The sequence below is a fragment of the Pelobates fuscus genome, chromosome 8, assembly GCF_036172605.1.
Source record: "Pelobates fuscus isolate aPelFus1 chromosome 8, aPelFus1.pri, whole genome shotgun sequence".
Lineage (NCBI taxonomy): Eukaryota > Metazoa > Chordata > Amphibia > Anura > Pelobatidae > Pelobates > Pelobates fuscus.
The window spans coordinates 123,381,548-123,400,508 of NC_086324.1; the positions used below are offsets into that span (position 1 = coordinate 123,381,548).

General features: G+C 44.1%; 1 protein-coding gene across 2 annotated transcripts in view; it reads left to right on the forward strand.

Annotated features, from left to right (window-relative positions):
- Positions 1 to 214: 214 nt before the first annotated feature.
- The window catches only part of USP7 (ubiquitin specific peptidase 7), a 113,318-nt gene continuing 94,571 nt past the window's right edge, over positions 215 to 18,961 (forward strand). For both annotated transcript variants that reach the window (XM_063430282.1, XM_063430283.1), the window contains exons 1-2: positions 215 to 940; positions 18,956 to 18,961. The exon at positions 18,956 to 18,961 is cut by the window's right edge and continues 99 nt beyond it. In XM_063430282.1, the coding sequence (XP_063286352.1) occupies positions 862 to 940; positions 18,956 to 18,961 (85 nt within the window). In that variant the 5' untranslated portion in view covers positions 215 to 861. The remainder of the gene's footprint in view (positions 941 to 18,955) is intronic.

Genomic DNA, 18,961 nt, shown 5'->3' on the forward strand with positions numbered 1-18,961 from the left:
ACACAACAATATTAATAATAAAAAGAAACAAAAACTGAAGTAAAACCAATATATAAATAATGAGGGCGGCGTTGTGTGGAGGCTATTATAATACAGGGAGGGCTGTGGAGGGCTTCTCACGTTGCTCATCTTTCACTCCCCCTTTCTCCCTCCTTCTCCCCCTCCTTCCAGCACGCTGCCCCATGCGGATGTGACATTTCACCGAGCCGCCATTTTAAGATCCTGGCGTCTCAATACGGGCTCTGATGAAGAAGCCAGCCTAGAGAGGGGATCACTCCTAATAATAATAATAATAGTGATAGTAAGAGGGGGAGCCCGTGACCCGGCAGTCACACTGCCCTATGCAGACACGGTTGCCGCGTGCAGCTCACACGGTCGCGGAGGAGGGAGGTTCCCTGTCGGCCGCCGTAGCCCGGGCGTTGTGTGAGGCAGCAGGCCGCAGAGCCCAGTCACCCCCCGGCCCCGCTGTTACCGACCAATGAGCGAGGCGGCGGGAGCTGGAGACTAACTCCCGGGTGGCCGCCATTGCTCGGGGTTCTCCCGGCTCCGTGACGGTTATCGAGCAGCCATTATCCGGCAGCCCCCCTTCCTCTCAGTGAAGGCCCGGGGAGCAGCTGTCCGTCCCGCACTCCCCCCCCTCACAGCGCCGACATTGGGCGAATAGCGAGCAAATACGTCCGGGTATCCCTGCCGCCGCCCCCGTCAGCCCCTCTCCCAGCAAACCCCCAGCAGCCGGCGGGGAAGGAGCAGGCTGCCGCCGCTGCGCAGGCCGTGTCCAGGCCGTTCTCCGCCCCGTTCCCGCTGGGCCCGCAGCCCAAGGCGGCGCAGCGAGCAGGACTGACGGAGACCGAACACAGCGGTATGAACCACCATCACCACTCACAGCAGCAGAAACCTGGGGAGCAGCAGCTCAGCGAGCCCGAGGACATGGAGATGGAAGGTACGAAGCAACCCACGGCCCGCCCCCCATTCATCAGGCCAGACAGGGGGCCCTCAGTACAGATCGACTAAGGAGCAGGGGGGGTCCAGGGCTGCTCGTGGTCTGTGTGCAGTGTCTGGCCTCCAGGGCTGCTCGTGGTCTGTGTGCAGTGTCTGGCCTCCAGGGCTGCTCGTGGTCTGTGTGCAGTGTCTGGCCTCCAGGGCTGCTCGTGGTCTGTGTGCAGTGTCTGGCCTCCAGGGCTGCTCGTGGTCTGTGTGCAGTGTCTGGCCTCCAGGGCTGCTCGTGGTCTGTGTGCAGTGTCTGGCCTCCAGGGCTGCTCGTGGTCTGTGTGCAGTGTCTGGCCTCCAGGGCTGCTCGTGGTCTGTGTGCAGTGTCTGGCCTCCAGGGCTGCTCGTGGTCTGTGTGCAGTGTCTGGCCTCCAGGGCTGCTCGTGGTCTGTGTGCAGTGTCTGGCCTCCAGGGCTGCTCGTGGTCTGTGTGCAGTGTCTGGCCTCCAGGGCTGCTCGTGGTCTGTGTGCAGTGTCTGTGTGCAGTGTCTGGCCTCCAGGGCTGCTCGTGGTCTGTGTGCAGTGTCTGTGTGCAGTGTCTGTGTGCAGTGTCTGTGTGCAGTGTCTGTGTGCAGTGTCTGTGTGCAGTGTCTGTGTGCAGTGTCTGTGTGCAGTGTCTGTGTGCAGTGTCTGGCCTCCAGGGCTGCTCGTGGTCTGTGTGCAGTGTCTGGCCTCCAGGGCTGCTCGTGGTCTGTGTGCAGTGTCTGGCCCCCAGGGCTGCTCGTGGTCTGTGTGCAGTGTCTGGCCCCCAGGGCTGCTCGTGGTCTGTGTGCAGTGTCTGGCCCCCAGGGCTGCTCGTGGTCTGTGTGCAGTGTCTGGCCCCCAGGGCTGCTCGTGGTCTGTGTGCAGTGTCTGGCCCCCAGGGCTGCTCGTGGTCTGTGTGCAGTGTCTGTCCTCCAGGGCTGCTCGTGGTCTGGGTGCAATGTCTGTCTCTCCGTCCTTCAAAACACTGATCAACACTACAGAGTCTACTGCTTATCCCATGGCCGGTACATAAAGAACTTTGATTTATCAGTTATAGAACGTGTAACCAAAAGCTGATTTATTCCCTTTAACTGAGTTAATGACATTCACCTGTAGCTATATGGTTTAACCTTAACCATTTGAGGACCTGCATTCCCCTTAGTTATGATGCATTTAGTGTGAACCTGAAGGCGTTAATGTAGGCTGTGCTGTTTATTTTTCAAAGTATGCTTGTCAGTAGTGTGTGTGTGTGTGTGTGTGTGTATAGATATTGTGTGTGTCTATGTATGTATAGGTCTCTCTCTCACCTGGTTTGCAATTCATGGCAATTTGTTTTTTAGTGGATGAACCTGTGTGTGTCTATTGATGACTTTTGTGGTTGATGGATACAGAGCCCATAATCCTAAAACTTTCACACCACTATATTGTGATCCTGTGATTTCTGCTTGTTTGTTGTGGAGTACACATGGCTTTGATACTTTTTGTGGTTGGGTAAGAACAATTTGACTATCAATTTCATGGTAGTAAATGATTAAGTTGAATAGATAGCACATCCACAGACTGGTAAAGGTTGTACATGCAATTACTTACTAAAATTATATCACAGCTGTATAAAATAGCATATTTGTATCTACGTTTTGCTGCTTGTGGTGCAGTGCATAGCAGGACCTTTTGTGACAGGAAAAAAAAGATTACCTGGTTTGTTTTCAATGTTGTTTCTGTCTCCTTCTTTTGTTTATTGTGCAATGTCATAATCCTGTAGGGGGAAGGGTCTTTTTCCATGTGGATTGAATTTTCACCATTAATAACACATCCAACCATGATGTGTTAAGTTAAAGTATCCAGGTTGTGATTACTCATCTTAAAGAAAGGCATGAATCTGAGCATTACTGTACTTTGGTAAAACTTTTACACATGCACATAGTCACATGATGAAATCACATGGACAATGTTTACATTGGATCTTCTAATCTAGGTGGATTGCTTGACAGGCCATGTGCGGGTAAACATGTTTTATGAATGTACGTACAAATATACTGTGCCAAATAAGATTGCACTCACAAGATATTGGGTGTTTTTGCGCACAAAGAGTGCCTCCTCTGAAAACTTGAGGTGCCGATTTCCTTCTGGGTTTATCTGCTTAGCTTGCTGGAGTCCCTTGTTTATATTAAGATTAATAGCCCTTGCAGAAAGCGAAGTAGAGAAACCTAGAGGGAAATTGGCCCCCCAAGTTTTTTGGGGAGGCACTCTATGTGCGCTCAGACATTCAATATCGTGTGAGTGCAATCTTATTTGGCACAATTCTGCATACGTTAATTGTATTACACCAGGGCTAAACAAATTTGATTCGAATCTAGGAGCCAGATAAAGTTAGGAGCCATACAATTCTTAAAGGACCCTATAGTTATCAGAACTACCACAACTTAATGTAGTTGTTCTGTTGTCTATAGCCTGTCCTTGCAGGCTTTTCAGAGAAAAGGCAATGTTTACATTGCTGCCTAGTAACACCTCTAGTGTTTGTCACTCAGACGGCCACTAGAGATGCCTCTTAGTGCTATGTTCACTGTCCACACACTGTGCATGGAGACGCAGAATATTCCCCATAGAGATGCATTGGTTCGGTTCATCTCTATGAAGAGATGCTAAATGGTGCAACACAGCATTTTGCAGCGCATGTGCAATAACCTCCCAATGCTTTTCCATAGCATTAGTTTGGCTGAGATCATCAAGATTGATTTTAGCCGTGGAGGTGGAGCCAGCCATGGCGGGACCTGCACAGCGTGGGAAAAAAGGTGAGGAAAACCTCCTTTCCTATGCAGTCAGAGGAGAGTAGGTCACCTAAATAAATAAATGTATTAGATTGATGTATATGAACTTAACTCTTTTTAATGGCCTGGTTTTCCAGGATTCCTTAAGTTTGCAAATTATGCAATTTTGCTACTTTTGTGTTGTTCATTCATACTTTTACATTAAGCACATTTGGTATTTTTAAAGGGGAGGTAGACGTTTCTTTTGATATGTGCATACATAATGAATAACACTCTTTATTAACATAATTTATTTAAAGGAACGCTATAGCATTAGGAATACAAATGTGTATTCCTAACGCTACAGTGCCTTGGTGGCCATTTAGCTGGCCAAAAGGTACGTATACTTACCTTTTCTCCCTTGCAGCACTGGTCTCTGTTCGTCTGGCACACCTGCTTGGCTGAGATCATGGAGATCAATGGTCACAGTAGAGCAGGCATAGTAAAGTGCATCAGCACACCAGATGTTGGGAACTACATCTCCTCTGACACTTTACTTGCATTATGTTGTCCATGACATCTGAAGTGCTCAGGGCTGCCTACCCCTGCAGTAGAGGGTGCAACTGCTCATGCAACCAAGTTAGGCTCTGTTCTGTGATGCTCAATGTCCTCATACACATCCTCTGATGCTCATCATTAAGAAGCATTGCATTTAATGCATCTCTATGAAAAGTGTTTGATTGGGCTGGCACGAACAATTATTTTCATAATCAATGGACAATTATTGTTGTTACTATTAAGTGATTAATCCGGTAGATATAAAATATCCACAAATTAAGTTTTACAAAAATACTTTTCAGAATAAAACTTTATATTAGCTGTTTGTCCAATTTTTATTTTAAAAGCAGAACAAATGTTTATAATTAAGCAAGATATGACCCTGAACTGTTTGACAAGAGTTAGAACTAGAAAGTGGTAGACTATCACTTTATAACATTTTGTTATTTGCTCTTTCAGCAACTTTGCATTCAAATACAAAAACGTCAGCATGTCCACATGCTCCTGGCTGAGGCTGTCTCTTTTTGCAAGCTATGTTGCTGCAGCAGAGAAGAGGCGCTCACATTGTGTTAAGGTGCCTGGTGTACCGTATATACTAGAGTATAAGCCGACCCGAATATAAGCCGAGGCCCCTAATTTTACCCCAAAAAACTTGGAAAACTTATTGACTTATTGAGTATAAGACTAGGGTGGGAAATGCAGCAGCTACTGGTAAATTTCTAAATAAAATTCGATCCTAAAAAAATTATATTAATTGAATATTTATTTACAGTGTGTGTGTATATAATGAATGCAGTGTGTGATGCAGAGCCTTGGTGGGGGGTTATTTTTTAATTATTATTTTAATATTGTTTTTTTGTTTCATTAATATTTGTAATTTTATTATTTTTTTAATTTTATTATTATTATTTATATATATAAATTTTTTCGTCCCCCCTCCCTGCTTCCTAGCTGGCCAGGGAGGGGGGCTCTCACTCCCTGGTGTTCCAGTGGCATTGGTAGTTCAGTGGGGGGGAAGAGGGGAGCTGGCAGGGAAGCACTTACCTCTCCTGCAGCTCCTGTCAGCTCCCTTCTCCTCCGCGCCGGTCCGGTCAGCTCCCCTGTCAGCTCACAGTGTAAGTCTCGCGAGAGCCGCACTATGACCCTGCGACTCTCGCGAGACTTACACTGGGAGCTGACAGAGGTGCTGAACGGACCGGCGCAGAGGAGAAGGGAGCTTGCAGGAGAGGTAAGCGCTCGCTGCCAGCCTCCTGTCTGTATTATGGCAATGTAAATTGCCATAATACAGACAGTGACTCGAGTATAAGACGAGTTGGGGTTTTTGAGCACAAAAAATGTGCTGAAAAACTCGTCTTATACTCGAGTATATACGGTACATTGCTGAAATTTCGCGACGGTGGGATATTGATCAATTCAAAGGTCTTTCCTCCATGGCAAGAGGCCTCTGGAAAAAAAAAACAGCCTCAAATTCATTACTAACTTGGCTGTTAATGTCCTCTTCAGGTTACCCTTTTTTTATTCTCTTCCTCACTGTAGTCTCAAGACTCAAGTTGTGAGTTAAGCAAAGAGACCGATATAAAAGGTTCAGTAGATTTAATTAGAGTTGTTGTAGTTGTTTGCTGTTGCAAAATCTCCCTCTCACTGCAAGCGCCTCTGTTTGCACTTATAATTTTTTCACTTGTCAGAAGTTTCAGCCTTCTGAACCTTGGGTTCCATGACTGTGGATATGTAGGATACCATGACTGTGTTTTGTACTTGGTCAACAAATTTCCCTTTCTGTTGGCTCTGTTCTGTTGCAATGACTTGTAAAGACTTCAGTAGAGATGACTCAAAAGGCAGCACCTTCAGTGGGGTGCATGGGCCGAATAGTTTGTGACAAATTCACATTTGAAAGGCTTAAGAGTGCTGTAAAATTCATTAAGTAGACTATACTGGTCTGGTTTTATGTCAACATGGTGTTTTAGCTTTTGCATGATGGATGGGTCAGAAAGGGTTGCAGTTACAAGCCACCTTTGTTCAATCATTTGGCTAATTGTGTAGTACATACTGTTCCATCTTGTTCTTACATCCTCAACAAGCTTGTGTTCAGATGATTACATTTGTTTGTTTCTCTTTTAGCTTTGTGCTGGCTAGCCTGCGTAATTAAAAACAAAGAAAACAAAAAACGATTAACACCACATTTTGCAGCCCCAACAACAATTTCAATGCCTGTTTTTTCTTTATTGCGGCAGTGATCACCAGATGCAAGTTGTGGCCAGCGTAACAGATACTGGTCCACCAATTCATCTCCTCCAGTAAGTTTTGCAGCAGCCACAATATCAGCACCATTATTGTATACAATGATTTTCTCAGGGGGAATCTAAAATTTTGCAGCTACCATCTCCAACCATTACTGGATGTTTGTTGCTGTATGTCTGTCTTTGAATGGCATGGTAGTAAGGCAGATAAACATCATCATCTTCTGTCGATTTAGTTGGCAGACCAACTAATTGATAATGAGATTTCTTGGCAACTATTTTCATAATCGATTTAAACTATTAGTTGCAGCTCTACATTTTATCGGAGGAGTGTGACACTTGCAGTACATGCGCTTTCTCATCCCCAATACTTTTCAATTAGAGGCCTTGGATTAGACGAGAAGAGGAAGTGTCTGCAGGAAAATGACGCAGCAGCTTGAGCGGGTTGCTGCACGAATGACACTTGGAAGATTACATTTATTTTATTTAATATAGGGGCTGAACATCTGAATAAGTGAAGAACACTATAGCGCTAGGAATACGTGCTTGTATTCCTAATGCTATAGTGTTCCTTTTGGAGGGTTACTCTAACCTTCTGTTTTTAGAAGCAGTCATGGTTGTAGCAATTTGTATTTGCAGCCTTTCAGGTTGAAATACTGCCTATACAAAACAAATCGGTTGTAGTTACACCTCCTGCACACGACTCATGTTAATTCTGTCCAAAAGCTTGCACTAGCAATGGACATAATTATATTTTTCACTTGTAGGCACCGCTGTGAGAGCACCTGCTAATAAAAGCCTGCAAGGACATGGTGTATAAGGCTTGTTCGCACACAGTCCAGAACACTTATAAAATATTTTAAAGTCTCCCTCCTTCCTTGCGGTTTGACCTCCTTTTATACCCAACAGTCTCCCTACAATAAATGTTGTTGTCACACCTCCATATACTCTCTCCAGCCCCTCTCTACAGAAATGGCTGGTGGACTGCGGTTTGCAGCAAAGGTAAAAAACATGACAGGGCATAGAGGGACGTTATAGTAACCAGAACAACTACAGCCTAAATGATTCATGGATTGCAGGATAAAACTTACCAGGAAAGGCTAAAGGATCTTAACATGTATAGCTTGAAGGAAAGACAAGATGGGGGGATATGATAGAAACCTTTAAATACATAAAGAGAATCAACACAGTAAAGGAGGAGACTATATTTAAAAGAAGAAAAACTACCACAGCAAGAGAACATAGTCTTAAATTAGAGGGGCAAAGCTTTAAAAATATCAAGAAGTATTACTTTACTGAGAGGGTAGTGGATGCATGGAATAGCCTTCCAGCTGAAGTGGTAGAGGTTAACACAGTTAAGGAGTTTAAGCATGCGTGGTATAGACATAAGGCTATCCTAGACTTAAGATAAAGCCAGGGACCAATTAAAGTATTTAGAAAATTTGGCCGACTCGATGGGCCAAACAGTTCTTATCTGCCGTCACATTTTATGTTTCTAGTTGTTCTTGTGTCTACAGCCTGTCCCTGCAGGCTTTTTAAATGTAAATAAAAGGCAGTGTTTTTATTATGGTCTAGAAACACATCTAATGGCAGTCACTCAGACTGCCACTGGAGGTGCTTCCTGGGTTAGTGCTACACAGTGTGCAGCACTGAACGTTCCCCATTGAGATGCATCCATTCAGTGCATCTCTATGAGGATATGCTGATTGGCGCAGCGCCGTGTTTTGCTGTGAATGTGCAATAGCCTCCCAACGCTTTCCTATGGGAAAGCATGGGATTGTCTAAGATCGTCAATTTTGATGATCTCAACAAAGGAGGTGGATTAGGATCGGAGCCAGCCATGGCAAGACTGGCATGGTGCTCGCAAAAAAGGTGAGTTTAACCCCTTAAGGACATGTGACATGCAGCACTGAACGTTCCCCATTGAGATGCATCCATTCAGTGCATCTCTATGAGGATATGCTGATTGGCGCAGCGCCGTGTTTTGCTGTGAATGTGTGACATGTCATGATTCCCTTTTATTCCAGAGGTTTGGTCCTTAAGGGGGGCGGGGGGACAACGATGGCAGGGACCTGACTGGGGGGGTGGGGGTGGGGGTGGGGGCGGGGCGACGATGGCAGGGACCTACATTTTTTTTTTTTTTTTTTTTTGGCCAAGGGCATCCTGAATTTTTGGTTTCGGGTCACAATTTTAATTTCGGTCCAAAATTTTAATTTCGGTGCATCCCTAGTTACATGAACATCACAGACCTAACTTTTCCACATATTCGTTCCAAGGCAAGTTGTAACATAATTAATGCATGATAATACATTGTACAAGGTATCTGCATTACATTTTTAACAATCCCTAATATTTTATCCACGTATGGTGTCATCGACCTAGAATCATATTAAACATAAATAGTATATAATTGGAGAAAATGTATAGAACAAAGATGCCGCTGACTTGATACCTACACTATTGCCCATCTGTAGTTTAGCAAAAAGCTTACCACTTTTCCCACTGCTTGTTGCAAATGTATTCCTTTCCATGACAGAAAGTTCTTCCATTTTATGGATGTCCTCTATTCTATACCACTCCAAAATCCCGTAAGTGGATTTCCACTTAGTGTAAATAAGTGGCCTGGATGCTGCTAGTAGGAAAGGGACACAGATTGTCCTATACTGGCCACTTGAGGTGCTCAAAGAGGGCTGCGGCTGGGGAATCTAATAAACGCCAACCGTGATGTCATTAATTTTTTTTGGAGGACTTCTCCCAATATGGTTGGTTGAGTGGGCAATGCCAGCAGATGTGGAGCTAGGCACCACTATACTGTCCACACTCCAACATGTGTCAGAAAAATCATGATTCATGGTATGAAGCCTATGGGATGTGAGATACCATCTTGGTATGAACTTGTAACTAAATGCTGTGTAGTTATTACCTGCCTTACCCTCATGAGCCCGTAGTAGGATTTGTTTTCCTACTCAGAATGAGTTAGGGACATTTTTAAGTTTGCCGTTTTATGTGGAGAAAAAAGCGTCCCATATATGGATCGCAAGAGTCCTAGAATAATATAGGATTTTTGGCATGGTGTTCATTTTAATAATTCAAAAAAGGGGGTGGGGGGGGGGGGGCCGGGATGGAAGCTGTAGGGAAACACTCTAAGTGGGGCTAACCCACAAAAAACTACCAGGGTAGTAATGACGAACAAAGACCAATTGAGTGCCCTGAGTGAAATTAATATATAACTTTTAATAGGATAAAATGTACTATGTACAAACAAAAGTAGCACAAAAATAATGTCTACTATATAGTAGTAACCATTGCGGTTTAGTGATAGATACAGCGTAGTAATAACGATTCTAGATCTGGATATATTAGAATAAAAATAAAATGAAAAACGCTATATTATTGTCCCTATTACAAATTAATAATAGGTATAACGTTCCTGAATAATTGTTGCAAATAAATGTCAAATATATAGCAAAATCAGAGGACCTGTTCAAAAGTTTTCAGTGAACCTCTGATGGCACAGAGCTGCAGCAAAACAATGTTGCAGTTTATGATCTATAGTGGCTAAAAACTATAGTACAGAGCACAATATAGAAGTAGCAATCTAGACTTATGTAACGAAAGGAGTGCTCAATAGCTTAACAGAAAAGTCTATAATCATAGGAAAAACAAATATTGCTATATAGTAAACGTTGGGAACAGGAGTGTTATCAATAAAGAACCTCAAATATCGCCAATAAAGTCAAGTGGCCGATAGGAGGAAACACTGGAAGGAGTTAAGAGGGAGCGGATTACCGGTGGGTTGAGTCACAGTACCCCATAGGCTGAAGATAGCAATAAAGGAGATATCGGTTCAAAAATCGTCACCGTAATAGATTGAATATACAAGTGGAAAAAAGAACCCTACTCCCATCATCATTTTAATAATATTCACTTGCCTGATCCATGAAATAAGGGAAAATCCTATTTGTTTTTCACCACTTATGTCTTTAAGAAGAGGACCATAATTATATAGTCTAGTAATATTAGACACGAAGCATGCCCCCAAATATGTGTGTCTGTCTATCTCTTCCGAATGGATAGGTTGTATAAATTGTCTTTACCTAGGAACTAGTGCAACTTCAATATATTGACATTTGTCAACCTGAATGGACAAATTAGAATGATGACTATAGAGCCGCATCTCCTCCATGAGTGAATGTAGTGATGTTAAGGGATTTACAATTGAGAACAATCATCACCATATGCTAAAATAATGCAGGGTGTTTCCACATTGAATCCCTTGGATATCTCAGGGTGTTTATGAACAGCATTTAACGTGGTCTCTAAGTGTAAGACAAATAGTTGAGAGCAGACAGCTAAGTGCCATTATTAATGCCAACTGTAGAGTTGCCTGTTTACACATTTTTTTTGAGGTTGGATAGCATTATAGCGCCATAGCCCTTCGTCTCCATCTGTCCCCACATCTCAAAACTAGGCTTCTTGATAGGGCCAGCCAACCCAAGCAAAGGTCTTTTTGGCATCCTTAAATAAGAAAATAGAAGGGATTTTTGAAAATTTTGCCCTGTGGAATAAATTGACTTTGGCGGCTAGTATTTTTGAAAACAACTTTAAGTCATCATTAAGTTGTGCAATTGGCTTATAACTTCCTCACTGTTCATGGTCTTTGCCAAGTTTAGCTATCAGGGAAATGAGCTGGGGGCTCTTGGGGGTTAAAGGGACACTATAATGACCAAAACAGCTTTAGCTTAATGAAGCAGTTGTGGTGTATATAGATTATGCCCCTGCAATCTCACTGCTTAATTCTGTCATTTAGGAGTTAAATCACTTTGTTTATACAGCTGTAGTCACACCTCCCTGCATGTGACTTACACAACATTCCTAAACGCTTCCTGTAAAAAATGATCTTATATTTAATCTTCCTTCATTGCAAATTGTTTAATTTGGAATTTCGTATGTCCAACACTGTTAATAGCTTTCTAGACCCTGCAGTGTAATTTAAATTTCAATTCACAGAACAGGCACATTTTTTTTTTTTTTAAAGTAAGGGCTACATCTGGATTCAATATTTTGCCTATCTGTGGATGATAGCTGTTGAATAGTGCGTGAAGAAATATATATTGTAATAATGCAGCTTTGCCTCCCGGTCCTTTGTTTTATGTGTGAGTATGTTTTATATAATTGGGTATAGTTAGCCTAAAAGGCTTGTGATATGTCCTCTGTAGTGTGTTTTAAAACACCATGTTGGCACATATTTTAGGAATAAAGGTTTGTTAATGGCACTGTTTGAGGATTGCTGCCAAATGCTTCCCGCATTTGTTGCTGAATTGATGATTAGTATGAGTAAGGAAAATTGAGCTTTTAGCTTTAGTATATGGAATATGATTCAACTCCTTATGGAGAATAGTAATCTCATTCAGTGTGTGCTGAAAGAATTTGTTTATGGTTTTGCGATACAATGTGTATCTTTTTGACTAAAGGTTGTACTTATGCCTTTTCCTTTTTGTACTTCGTCCGAAGTACAATAAACATGCAATTACACTCTTGTGAGCCTCCCAGTTCTTCATACCGTCTTTCCCCCAAAATAAGACCCGGTCTTATATATATTTTTCTCAAACAAAATGCACTAGGACTTATTTTTGGGGGATGTCTATGTTTGGGGAAATTCCCCTAAACATAGACCACTTCACTAGGGCATGGAATCCCGCAAATCTTTCAAAAACTTCCCAAAACTTTCCCAAACATAGATTGGTTTACTCTCGAATGGAATCCCGCAAATCTGTTCAGAGAAACTTCCCCGAACAGATTAGCGAACTAGTGACTAGGAATTATTTTCAAAGGTCAAACTAGTGACTAGGAATTATTTTCAAAGGTCAAACTAGTGACTAGGGCTTATTTTTGGGGTAGGACTAGTGACTAGGGCTTATTTTTGGGGTAGGACTAGCGACTAGGGCTTATTTTTGGGGTAGGACTAGCGACTAGGGCTTATTTTTGGGGTAGGACTAGCGACTAGGGCTTATTTTTGGGGTAGGACTAGCGACTAGGGCTTATTTTTGGGGTAGGACTAGCGACTAGGGCTTATTTTTGGGGTAGGACTAGCGACTAGGGCTTATTTTTGGGGTAGGACTAGCGACTAGGGCTTATTTTTGGGGTAGGACTAGCGACTAGAGCTTATTTTTGGGGTAGGACTAGCGACTAGGGCTTATTTACGTAGTAGGGCTTATATTACAAACAAAAATAAGCTAGGGCTTATTTTCAAAGGAACAGGGTAGAAGAAATACACATATTTTTCTCGAATGTAATGAGGTGCAGATCCTGGCTACAGTCTTTATAATACTTTTATACACCTTGCATTTTATGTCCCCGATGTAACATAATGACTTTCAATTTGTAAGAGTGCATATTTGCATATTTTCTTGTTTCCATGGCTTTGAGAAATGTCTTAGATGCCAGAAGTGCCCTGGTGTCCGCCACATGTAAGCAGTGTGTAGCTTACCTGGGATCTCAGTGATCTGTCTGTTAAAATTTTAATTATAAATCTTTATTTTTCGTGTGGCAAGATGATAAACACACGTGTATGGCCACAACAGCCTCTACACGTCAAACAGTGCATGTTATATACAGGCATTACTAGATTCTTTTCACACACATTTTGTAATTACGATTGGTCTCATTGTTATAGTGAGTAAGTTAAATCATGTAACCGTGAGGGTAGGAGACACCTGTCTGCTTATGTCACCCCTTGTTTTATGGGGTCTTGAGTGGAGGGGAGAGGGTGGTTACGGCCAAGTCTGGGTATTATTTCTGGTTCTCTGCCTTGTGTCTCAAGGTTGTGGGTGTATGATGTGGCCCTTCTGCACATAGGCCTGGAGTGGGTTATGGTGGTCGTGGGGTCCCTCCGTGGGTTTCCTTTCTAGGACTAAGTCCGCTCCCTTGTTGTTCCTGACTGAGGCCGTTAGTTTGCACCTGTGTGCGTAGTCGTAAGGTGTCTTTTCGTCCTAGTGGTGGCTGCGTGTGGTCGCTGGTCAATTTTACAACTATGGCTGTTAAGTCTAGGTGGTTATAGGTCGCTGTGGTGTGACAGGATCAAGCCTAACCCGTGTGGTTCCAGGCTAGAGTTATTAGCCTTGGTGGTGTGCTTGATGCCAGTCTGGTTTGCTATGTCGCCCTTGATATGTCAGTTCCCTGTAACCCCAGGGAGGGGGGGGGGTGTCGTCGGAGCAAGGGTGGTTGGCTCTAGTGAGCCTCGTTCGCACTGCAATAACTTTTAGAATGAGAGGACATAGAACTACATGTAGTTTAAGTATCAGACTTATTAACACAAAATATTTAAACAAAATGTTTAAACTAAAGCCTAATCGGCTGTCGGCAAAGGCATTTCCTTGGGTTTGGTGCCCCTGCTTATTCCAGGAGTCGCGGTTGTATCTGTTCTTGTTGTCCCTGGCTGAGGGTCTAGTTGTGTCATCGAGGTCGGTGCGAGGTTCGGTAGTCCTAGAGCAGTCATCAGTACTGGGCCCTCCGTGTGGTCGGTGGCCTTGAAGTGCTTATCATCTTTAGTGATCCAGAGAGTTCCTGGGGTCGCCCATCTATAGGCTATTCCTGCCGCTTGGAGTTGTTTGGTGATTGGGTGCATACTCTTGCGCCATTGTAGTGTGGCTCTGCTTAAGTCCTGGAAGAAGGAGTTGGCATGCTTCGAAGTCAAAAGGGGTCTGCCCTTGTATTGCCCCAGTTTGTCTGACATTGATTGGCATCTTAATATTATGTCCCGTGGAGCTGAGGTGGGTGCTTGTGGGGATTTGGCTATCCTATAGATCCCATCGAATTGGAATGTTTTTGCTTGTCTGGTGAAGTGTGGCAATTCTTCTAGTGGCACTGACTCGGGTACCCCTCGAATTTTGATATTTTTGCGGCGCCCTCTATCATCCAGGAGGTTAACTTGCCTGGACATTGTCGCTTGTGAGGATTGTAGGTGTCGCACCTTCTCCCCCAGAGCCAGGTAGTTCTCCCTCAGTCCCTTGACCTCCTCTTCGATCGTCTGTGTGCGCGTTGACACTGCGTGCACGTCCAGCTTAAGTACTGCCAGATCTGCTTCCCACATTTGTCTGAGATTCTGTTGTAGGCCTGTCAGCATTGCCTGTATGTCTTGTTTTGAGGCCGGTATGCTGGCTTCTGACGTCCATGTGGGTATAGGGTGTTGGGGACTGGGGTGGGGTGTGGACTGTCTGTGTTTCTCCCTCCTCAGATGGTTGTGGGGAGTTTGGGCCTTCACTGCGCTTGGGGCCTGTAGCATTTGGCCTATGTCGCGCTGCGGCTTCGAGATGTTTTGGGGCGTTTTTTGCGCCCTGCGACCCATCTCACCTGAGCTCTGTGTGCTGGGGTACCAGTCCTCAAAGTCTGGGATGTTCCAGGGCCAGTGCGTTCCTGTTATGGTCTGAGGCTGCCCGCCTGTCCTGTAGGCCTTGCCGCCTCGGCGCTTAGTTTTGGAGCCGGGAGTCAGGAGGAACGGCATCGGCGTCACAGTAAGGTTCTCCGAGGTCAATGCTCGTTTGTGTGGCCGAGAATGATACAGGGTGTCCCCTGTTGCTGTAGATTGCAGTGGATTGCACCGGAGCTCCGCAAATGTGCGTCTGCTCCGGTCCGTTTCAGGCTCCGCCCCCGCCCCCCCCAAGATTTTAAGTAGGATTACACACTCTATGGTCAATGATTTGACAGTGTGATCGGCAGGATAATCTTCTGAGTTACTTTGTAATCAGAGATGGAACCAATGTTGGATCTCAAATGATGCCATGCTTTGTTTTACCAAATAAATGTTATTGTCACAAATTTTGGATACATTTTTTTTATTCTTTTTTTTTTTTTTTTTTAATGAGGTTGAGGCTGTTATGTTACATCAGAGCTACGTTGTACATTCCACATTTAATTGCTAGGAGTTCTAGTTTAATTTCATTAGGGAGACTAGTTTCCAATTGTCCATTCCACATATAAATAAACCTAGTTGTATGTCTTGACAGAAGAAGGTCAAGTGTCCTTAGATTCAAAGGAAAACTAATGATCAACTTAGATTGCCGGTGGCCCCCAGTGCACAGCTTCTCTTCCTCATTGAAGCCTTAGACATCAGTGGAAATGAAGGGGCAGATTGGTTTAACTTTAGGGTTAAACAGCTGATAAACGGATTAACCACTTAAAATGGACACTGTAGTAGTCACCAAAACAAGTTTAGCTTAATGAATCCATTTTGGTGTATAAATCTCATGCCTCTGAAGTAATTTAAAGGGACACTATAGTCACCTGAACAACTTTAGCTTAATGAAGCAGTTTTGGTGTATAGAACATGCCCCTGCAGCCTCACTGCTCAATCTTCTGCCATTTAGGAGTTAAATCCCTTTGTTTATGAACCCTAGTCACACCTCCCTGCATGTGACTTGCACAGCCTTCCATAAACACTTCCTGTAAAGAGAGCCCTATTTAGGCTTTCTTTATTGCAAGTTCTGTTTAATTAAGATTTTCTTATCCCCTGCTATGTTAATAGCTTGCTAGACCCTGCAATAGCCTCCTGTATGTGATTAAAGTTCAATTTAGAGATTGAGATACAATTATTTAAGGTAAATTACATCTGTGAAGTGAAAATATTATCTAAGCTATTAAAATGATTCCCTATACTGTGCATGCTTAATATATCTGTGTGGGGAGCATCTTTATGCTGAATGTGAATAAGCAGAATGTGGGTCCTGCAAAGATTTCAGGACCAAAACATGAAGCGCCTGTTGTCTGAGTTAAAGCGAAGAGAGAGGTCCCTAGGAAGCACTGTAAACCATTTTTTTTTCTCAGAAAAGGCGGTGCTTACGTTACTAATACTGCGGGGACTTTCCGTTTGCAGCAGAACCACTTAATTAAAGGAACACTGTAGGATCAGGAATACAATTGTACACCTATAGTGTTAAAAACACATGTTAGGCCCTGGTCATGCCACCCCCCACCCCCCTTTTCCCAGCGCCATGCAATTTCTCCTGATAGAGATGCATTGCATCAAAGCACCTCTCTGTACAGCTTTCCTATGGGGAACATAGAAGATGTTAGTCGTTCTCATGTAAAGTTTGCTGACATTTGATGTCGGATAGCTGAGTAAAACTTTGCTTGGGACCTAAAAGGCTGCTAATAGGGGTGGAGTTAACTCTGCAATGTAATCATTGCAGTTTCTCAGAGCTTCAGGCAGTATAAGGTGAAATGGTTATATTGCCGACAATGTCCCGGTAAGATATAAAACCAGCAACATCATCTAATTCAAAGAGCAAATTCAGACTGACTTGCTTTTCCTTTTTGGAACTTTGTCGCAAACAGCAATGCTTACATTTGTCATGCTGCAGGGAAAGGGTTTTTGCACAAAAAACTCTACATTATAATGTAGTGGTTTTGGTGCTTAGAATGTCCCTTTGACATCTTCTCATTCTCTTAAATGACAAAAATCATTTCTTTACAGTACACAATGATTCTATGGGGACAGCTTGTGGTCTGGAAGAAAGGTTAGTGGCATTCTCCTTGCCAATGAAACTGTTGGGACTTGAACAATATCCATAGATCCCATTGGAAACAGAAGGCTATACCCAATTACTCAACCATGCACTTTTCAGTATGTTTAATTCAGGGCTTGACAAGTACATCCAGCATCCCCCAGATTTGTATTCCTAACAGCATAGATTCCCTCTAAGCTGTAGTGGTTCTGATGGCCCTGCTTCCCTGGCTGAAATAATCAATCTTTATGATCTCAGCCAATCCAATGCTTTCTCATAGGGGAGGCTATTGTGCATACTAGGGGTGCACCGAAATTTCGGCTGCTGACATTTTCGGCTGAAAATGGGCCTATCCCATTTCGGCCGAAAATTACAGCCCCCCCATGACCCAGATCCTGGTGGGGAAGCTCCTGTGCTGTTTCCAGGCCTGGCTGTGGCCCACCCATGTGTGTCATGCAGTGAGCGCGCTGTGCCCGGTGTCCCCAGTCTGGGCTGCCAGCGGGGAGCATCCCTGGTGGGGAATGGAGGACAGGGAGGATTCCCGGGTGATACCTGTCACAGAGAATCCCACGGGGGGGAGAGACCATTCGTTGTCACTCCTTAGTGCGGCTGCCGTTCACTTCGCAGCCATTACCTGGGATCCCGGAATTCACCATCCGAGTCCGGCGGCGGATGGGGGGGGGGGGGGGGGAGCAAGGTGGGAGGACCCCGTCTGCCCGGGGAGAGAGCCAGCACAGTCTGCAGCTCCGCCAGGCGTGAGCTGCACACTGTGCTGTAACTCGCGATCTCTGGCCAATCAGAGCGTTGCTGCAGGTTACCATGGCAACGCTCTGACTTCTGGAAATCGCTAGATACAGCACAGTCTGCAGCTCTCACCCGGCAGAACTGCAGGCTGGGGAGAAGGACCACCAGGGAGCATGGACACTGGACCACCAGGGAATGAAAAACAAATAGGTATTTTTAACACCCTCCTTCACAGTCACTCTGTCACCCCCTCCTTCACAGTCACTCTGTCACCTCTTCCCACTGTCACCCCATCATCATCATCAGTCGCTCAGTCACTGTCACCAGTCACCCCCTCCCTCACTGTGTCACCGCCTCGCTCTGTCATCAGTCACCCCCTCCCTCACTCTCACTGCCTCACTGTCACCAGTCACCCCCTCCCTCACTCTCACTGCCTCACTGTCACCAGTCACCCCCTCCCTCACTGTCACTGCCTCACTCTGTCACCAGTCACCCCCTCCCTCACTGTGTCACCGCCTCACTGTCACCAGTCACCCCCTCCCTCACTGTGTAATAAGTCTAACATTAATAAAATTCTAGAAAAAACTATTTTAAAATCATTTGGGGGGAAAAGTCATTTTTGGTTTTCGACCAAGGGCATCTTGAATTTTTGGTTCCGGACCAGAATTTTTATTTGGGTGCATCCATTAATCATCTCCTCATAGATATGCATTGAATCCATGCATCTCTATGGGGAATATTTAGTGCCTCCATGCAGTGCGTGGAAATGCTGAACGTAGATGCTGCACACTGTTTGCACATGAGTGACTTCCACTAGAGGTGTTACTAGGCAGCAATGTAAACACTGACTTTTTTTTCTGAAAGGCAATGTTTACATTGAATAGCTTGCAGGCAAATGCTATAGTCACCAGAACCACTACATTAAGCTGGTTTGTTGGTTACTGAAAAAACTTTGTTAATTAAAAAAAGCCCTGGTTTAGTTAAGTCAAAATTGACAGTGCTGTTTTTACACAAAGATGGAATTTAAATGAATGAGTGAAATAATGAGTTGCTATTTTATTAAATGCAATCAGATCATTAATGTTATGACAAAGTAGAGACTGCTGTGGAAGGAAATTGCTGCTTTTACAGTGAATGCTGCAAAGGGTGAATATTGAAGAAACATTGTTTCCCATTTAAAAAAAAGATAACTACATTTTTTTTCCTGCTCTTTTTAGCTGGAG